The following is a 7,727-nucleotide window of genomic DNA, read 5'->3' on the forward strand; positions in this document are numbered from 1 at the left end:
AATTCATTAAAAATAATTGATTTTTTTTATCTATACAACAGGCTTATTATTGTTACTTGCTCGAATTTTAGACAAATTTTTGAACATTAAGCCAATTCCGATTCCTAAGTAGTACAAACATTCGACGCCACTTAACAGTGATGATCCAAGAAATAGTCCTGCGATTCCTCCAAAGCCAACTACAAAAAAAATAAACCGTTTTTTTCTTTTTACTCCTCGTCTCAATTAAAAAATATGACAAAAAATTGAAAACTGTACAAAAATTTAATTTTCGAAAATTTTTTCTACCAAAACTAGAATTTTTTTATCTTAAAATTATTTCTACAAAATTACTGAATTTAATTTCGAATTCAATCATTTTATGAGAAACAGTATTTCAAAACAAGTAAAATTAAAATAAATTTAAATTATTGGCAAAATTATTTACCCATGAGATCCATCCATCCAAAAACGACGTCTGTACGATATTTCACCGTTGTCGATCTCTGATAATGCACATCAAGAATAATTTTACCGGGAGTTGCTTCGCTCAGCATATTCGGAGCCACTTCAACTGCATATTCTGTTCTTGTGCATTCCTGCCAGCAATTGCAGCTAATTCCAGGTTCGTCATCAGAAAAGAACGAATTACCCGATGGAGGCTTCTGATAATTCATAATCTGATCAAACTTGTTCAGACACTTTATTCCAGACATGCGACAAGGCGTATAGTTGCCAGGTTTGTAGAAAAAGTCAATAGTGCAGTTGCAGAATTTTATCATGTGTTGTTGTCGACACTCCGAGTAGCAGTTTCCGACATAATAACGATCGAGTCGCAACGGGAGCCGCATGACACTTGCATTGTCGATGTGATTTAGTTTAATATCTTCGTCAAAAATGCACATTCTTTCGTTAATTGCAAGGTGATAAATATTTTCAGTCGAATACGAGTAAGTTGGATGAACGGAAACGCCTGTATTTGTTCCAGCTGGCACGAGATATCCATTACTTGGCCATTCAAAAGGGTTTCCCACGATAACCATCAGTCCCATGTCTTCAGTAGGAAGACCGGGAGGCATTCCACTTGTGGGAATCGTGATTTCAATTCGCAATCCTGACCAATCCATGGAACTGCTCGTACGACGAGGGTACGAATTCGAAGAGTTTAGCTAAAAAAATATTATTTAAAAAATTAAAAGTATTTTCGATAAAAATACTTACAAACATTTCGTGTCCATCAGAATTTGTGACAGAATTAAAAGAAAGACAAATCCCATATTCACTGCGTTGTGTGTGAAAAATTTGACAACAATTGAAAAATTTATTTCTCCACCAACAAGTTGCTGTTGAGTCAAACATTTCCTCACAAGTGTAGGCAACATCTCGATACAACTCCAGAAGGTCAATGTGTTCAAGAGCATCGATATCCCAAGTATCAATGTCTTGAAACTCATCAAAAGATCCATATTCCAAGCGGTTAATCGTTTTGAGGTAAGATTCAAATTGTTTTACTACATTTTCAGTTGCATTCGGGATATATTTCCTTTTTGCGGCTTCAACACGATTCCAATTCACACGATTGTAGTTGCAAATGGTCACCGCAGGATACGAAATATCAGAAACGGGATAAATTGTGCTTTCAACCACCTGTGAAAATTTAATTGAAGCTTTGAATTATTCAAAATTTAATGAAAATTATTACTCACAGTTGCTAATGGGGTGCTATTAAAACGCTCAGATAATAAAAGGCTCACGTAAATGACACCAACCATCGCCAAAAATACCAATATTATCCAAAGGACGCTTTAAAATAAAAATAATATTGTTATAATTTTTAATTTTTTAAAGCTTGGTAACTCCGTCAATTTTCGCGGGAACCAAAATTTCATTTCAAAAATATAAAATTAAGATAATTCATTATTTTTTCATCAAGACAAGTACAATTTCAAAAAATGTTTCACATTATTTTGGACCTCAAAAAGTAAGGAGGTGGGAGTAATGAATAATGATAATGGAAAACAATTATATTGATGATTTTTCCATCTTATTCACTATTTTTAAAGAGCTTTTACATTAAATTGTGTGCTTTGAAGACATTTTGCATCTTTTGTTTTAAAATTTTGACAAATTTTCGAAAAAAAAAAATTTCAAGAAAAAATTAAAAAAAATTTTAACGACTTTTTTGAAACTAAAAAATTGTTGGCAAATTTCAAATTTTAATTTTTTTCTATGAACCCTTTGAAAAATTGCAAAATATAACAAAAATTATAGATTTCAACCAATTTTTGATGATTTCTAGTCATTTTTCGTATGTTTTGAAGGTTAAAATATTTCAAAACTATTATTTATAATTATTCCATTATTCCCTCCTTGGATTTTCGGAAAAAGTTAGGTGGGCGGACATCTGAAACATTTTTTGAAATTGCACTTGCCCAAAAATATTTTTTTGAAAAACCACCCAAATTCAATATTTTCATGATTTTTCGAAATTTCTGTGAAAATTATTCGAAAATCTAGATCTCAAGATCCCGAGTGACATTCAGGACCGAGTTTCACTAGAAAAAATAATCTTACCGTTCACTCCAATGCTGATCCTTTTGAGCGAAATATCTCAATCCATGTACCGTCGTATTTTCACAATATCTCTCAAAAAGTTTTTTGATTGATTTTTCTTTTACTGTATTTTTATTCCATTTTTGAATTGCTCTTTTACCTGCTTCATTCTCGCCATTAACTTTAGAAGCATTTTCTGGTTGTGGCTGCACTTGAATAAAAGAGACATTTTTTCTCTTATTAACACTTTTTGGAACTTCATTCACATTTAAAACAACAAAATCCGGTATTTTCCTTTGTTCCAAAAATATTTTATCGTTTTGAGCCAAATTCGATAAATAAGATCTTTTGATGGTTTCTCTAGCTGGATCCCGCAAAAAGTAAGCAAAATCAGATTCGTACAACATTTTTCCGTGAACTTTGCTCTGAATTGGTGAAGAGCTCAAAAAAGACTGAAGAAACGTAGAAATTTCCAATAAATTTCAGGTTCGAAATCAATTATTATGACTGTCGATTTACTCTTGTCTGATTAAATCAACACAGATTATTGACCAATTATAATTATAACTTGTCAAAAGCGCGGTAAAAAAGGACATTCAGCTTTGTATTCAGTAATGAACTTGAACTTTTGTTTATATTTGCTCGTATAAGGTGAAAACTTTCGTTTATACAGTAGGAACTTATCAACCCTTTCCATAAAATTTATTTATTTATATGATGATAGGTGATAAAAATCGGTGCTATAATGATCTGTTAATTGATTGTCATTATGGGTTGATTGCTGATATTGTCTTTGATTATGTTTCTGGATAAACGTTTAACCCAAACTTAACATTGAATACAGTTCAAGGGTCAGTTTAGAAGTGAAAACTAACGAAAAATAAAGTAAATAAACAAAAAATTGGAAGAAAATACAATAAAAAACATATTTTTGGCTTAAATCAAATAATATTAAATTTTTAGTAAGGATATCAAATAAGGCGAATAAATTTTGTATTTCTATTTTTTTGTCGTCCTGATTTTTGAAACAAGAATTAAAATATAACATTTTTGGGAATTTTTGATGAAAAAATTATGCAAAACTACAGTTTTTAATAACATTATACAATAGAATATATTTCCTACAGAAATATGTCTTAAGTTCTATAGTTTTATAAACAAAAAAGGAAATAAATACAATTCATTAAAAATAATTGTTTTTTTTTATTAAACAACGGGTTTATCTTTGTTATTTGCTCGAATTTTAGATAAGTTTTTAAACATCAAGCCAATTCCGATTCCAAGGTAGTACAAACATTCGACGCCGCTCAATAATGATGATCCAAGAAATAGTCCTGCGATTCCTCCAAAGCTAACTAATAAAAAAAAAATAAAAATATATATATTATGTGGTTATCTTGCATTTTTGTTTAGTTTAATTAATTAGTTTAGTTAATTTTAATAATTATTCCTTTCTTTTTAGTTTTATGAAGAAATTTTTTGAAATATTTAATTTGAAGAAAAAATTTTCTAACCAAAGTACAAATTTAACAATGTTTTCGTTATCTAAAATATTTTTTACCAAATTACTGAATTTTATTTTTAAAAAATTGCTTGAAATGTTCTAAAAAATTAAAAATCTTAATTTAAATAATTTCAAAACAACAAAAATATTGGATGCATTCAAGAATGCTCATCGATTAACATCAATGATTTTTTCAGAAAAATTTTTGGAAGCAACCATTGTTAAAAAATCAGAAATAATTAAATTTAGTCATTTTTAAGTGCGGATCCAGGAGGGGGGCAAGGGTTGCAATTGAAACACCCCCTTTGAAAGCACTAAAAATTACAAAAATGTGACAATTTTTTAAAGACGATTTTATAGATTATTACAGTAAATGATGGTCCTCTGAGAAATACTGGAAAAAGTATTTCAAAACTATTATTTAAATTTTGTCCTATCCTTTCCTTAAAAGAATATTTTGGAACAAAAAGCTAGAAATAAATTGGATTAATTGGAAAAACATTTACCCATGAGATCCATCCAACCAAAAACGACGTCAGTACGATATTTCACCGTTGTCGATCTCTGATAATGCACATCAAGAATAATTTTACCGGGAGTTGCTTCGCTCAGCATATTCGGAGCCACTTCAACTGCATATTCTGTTCTTGTGCATTCTTGCCAGCAATTGCAGCTAATTCCTGGTTCGTCATCAGAAAAGAACGAATTACCCGATGGAGGCTTCTGATAATTCATAATTTGATCAAACTTGTTCAGACACTTTATTCCAGACATGCGACAAGGCGTATAGTTGCCGGGTGTGTAGAAAAAGTCAACAGTGCAGTTGCAGAATTTTATCATGTGTTGTTGTCGACACTCCGAGTAGCAGTTTCCGACATAATAACGATCGAGTCGCAACGGGAGCCGCATGACACTTGCATTGTCGATGTGATTTAGTTTAATATCTTCATCAGAAATGCACATCCTTTGGTTAATTGCGAGGTGATAAATATTTTCCGTCGCATACGAATAAGTTGGATGGACTGAAACGCCTGTGTTTGTTCCAGCTGGCACAAGATATCCATCGGTCGGCCATTCAAAAGGGTTTCCCACGATGACCATTAGACCCATATCTTCAGCGGGAAGATCGGGAGGCATTCCACTTGTGGGAATCGTGATTTCAATTCGCAATCCTGACCAATCCATGGAACTGCTCGTACGACGAGGGTACGAATTCGAAGAGTTTAACTAAAAAAAAATTTTAAGAAAACAAATTGAGAAAATTTTAATGAAAATCCTTACAAACATTTCGTGTCCATCAGAATTTGTGACAGAATTAAAAGAAAGACAAATCCCATATTCACTGCGTTGTGTGTGAAAAATTTGACAACAATTGAAAAATTTATTTCTCCACCAACAAATTGCTGTTGAGTCAAACATTTCCTCACAACTGTAGGCAACATCTCGATACAACTCCAGAAGGTCAATGTGTTCAAGAGCATCGATATCCCAAGTGTCAATTTCTTTAAACTCATCAAAAGATCCATATTCCAAGCGATTAATCGTTTTCAGATAAGATTCAAATTGTTTTACTACATTTTCAGTTGCATTCGGGATATATTTCCTTTTTGCGGCTTCAACACGATTCCAATTCACACGATTGTAGTTGCAAATGGTGACCGATGGATATGGAATATCAGAAACAGGATAAATTGTGCTCTCAAGCACCTGTGAAAATTGATTTAAAGGTTTGAAATTTTCAAAATTTACTTAGAATGGCTACTCACAGTTGCTAGTGGAGTGCTATTGAATCGCTCAGACAACAAAAGGCTCACGTAAATGACACCAACCATCGCCAATAATACCATTATTATCCAAAGTACTCTACGAAATATAAACATATGTTAATAATTTCAATTTTTTGTTTGTATTTCACCTGACTTGATAAACACGTCATTTTTCCATGAACTGAATTTACATTCCCAGTGGCCAGTTTAAAATCCCCTTTGGGTCTTCAAGGTCCTTCAAGGTTTTTTTTTTATAGTTTTACCAATATTTTTTTATGATTTTTTTTTATTTAATTTGAGAAAATTGATATTTTCACAATTTTTCACATTTATAAAACAATTAACGAATTTTTCCTGATTTTTATTCATTTTTACCTGAGAAAGATAAAAGTTTTTTTTACCGAAAATCATTAAAATTTATTAAAATTTTCGTTGTTTTTTTATATGAAGAAAACATTTTGGAATATTTTGAGGCCCTTCAACTTTAATTATAGATACCAAGGGGTTTCACTGCTTTTTACAGAAAATGATAAAAATTCCTTTTTTATTTTTTTTTTATTTAATACAAATCCGCGATACAAATATAAAATATTTCATGTTCTTAAAAAATTTTGTGAAAATTACCGCTCACTCCAATGTTGATCGCTTTGAGCGAAATATCTCAATCCATGCACCGTCGTTTTTTCACAATATCTCTCAAAAAGTTTTTTGATTGATTTTTCTCTTACGCTGTTTTTATTCCACTTTTGAATTTCTGTTTTACCTGCTTCACACTCGATATCAATTTTAGAAACGACATTTTCTGAATCTGGCTGAACTTCAATGAACGAAACATTTTTACTTTTATTTACACTTTTTGGAACCTCATTCACATTTAAAACAACAAAATCTGGCATTTTTCTCCCTTCCAAAAATTTTGTATCACTTTCTCCTAATGACGATAAATATGATCTTTTTTGAATGGTTTCTCTATCAGGATTCCGCAGAAAATATGCAAAATCAGATTCGTACAGCATTTTTTTTTATTTGACTTGAATTGGTAAAATACTACACAGTAAAAAATTTTGCGTGATGCGAGACGTGCGCAAGACGTGAGCGAAACGTGGCGCGAGACGTGAAAATTGATATTTTTGGCTTTTCTGAAGCAATGGAAGGTTTACGGGCTTATATTTCTTGGCGAAAAATGATCCACTCGAGACAATGAACAATTCTAGTTAAAAAATTTCACCTTTACTTCGATTTTTGACGATTTTCATGATTTTAATCGGATTTTAAAGTAATTTTGGAATTTTTGGTCGAAAATCAAAATTTTTTGAAAAATTTTTTTTTTCACTGGAATTGTTCGTTGTCTCGAGTAGGTCATTTTTCGCTAAGAAACATACGCCCGCAAACCTACCGTTGCTTCAGAAAAGCCAAAAACATCAATTTTTCACGTCTCGCGCACATCTCGCATCACAGATTTTTTATTGTGTAAAAACAAACTAAATAAACGTAAAAATCTCTAATAAAAAAGGTCCGAAATCAATTATTATGACTGTCGATTTGCTCTTGCTCTTGATTAAATCAACATAGATTATTGACTAATTATTACAACGCATTACACTGTAAACTGAAGTTACTTGTACAAATTTGAAGTTAAGTTTTTCTGAAAGGTTGAAAAAATCGAAATTTTCTTCGACATTTAAAGCTTTGAAGTGTGTATATTTCAGGGCGATACAAAAATCAAAAATTTTTTTAATAAGAACTTATATATTTTAAATTTCTTAAAAAATTAGTTTGAAGGAAAATGAAATTAATTAGTGAACAGAATGGGTCAGATGTTAAAAATTAGTAAATTAAGTTTAAGTTTTAAAACACCTTAATATTTTTGGAGTTTGATCAGGAATAATTCAAACTTCTTTATGTTATTTTTACTATCTGCTACT

The 7,727-nt window shown here is 31.0% G+C and overlaps 2 protein-coding genes across 2 annotated transcripts; both read right to left on the reverse strand.

The window, feature by feature from the left end:
• Positions 1–419: 419 nt before the first annotated feature.
• On the reverse strand, positions 420–1,751 carry LOC134835360 (pickpocket protein 19-like). The gene is made up of 3 exons (XM_063850236.1): positions 1,686–1,751; positions 1,201–1,626; positions 420–1,148 (listed from the first exon to the last, which is right to left on the reverse strand). Exons 1-3 carry the CDS (start codon positions 1,749–1,751, stop codon positions 420–422), a joined length of 1,221 nt encoding a protein of 406 aa, XP_063706306.1.
• Positions 1,752–4,522: 2,771 nt separating this feature from the next.
• LOC134835361 (pickpocket protein 19-like) lies at positions 4,523–6,698 on the reverse strand. The gene is made up of 4 exons (XM_063850237.1): positions 6,427–6,698; positions 5,803–5,899; positions 5,318–5,743; positions 4,523–5,263 (listed from the first exon to the last, which is right to left on the reverse strand). Exons 1-4 carry the CDS (start codon positions 6,696–6,698, stop codon positions 4,523–4,525), a joined length of 1,536 nt encoding a protein of 511 aa, XP_063706307.1.
• Positions 6,699–7,727: the final 1,029 nt, after the last annotated feature.

This window comes from Culicoides brevitarsis, chromosome 3 (assembly GCF_036172545.1).
Source record: "Culicoides brevitarsis isolate CSIRO-B50_1 chromosome 3, AGI_CSIRO_Cbre_v1, whole genome shotgun sequence".
NCBI classification, from domain to species: Eukaryota; Metazoa; Arthropoda; class Insecta; order Diptera; family Ceratopogonidae; genus Culicoides; species Culicoides brevitarsis.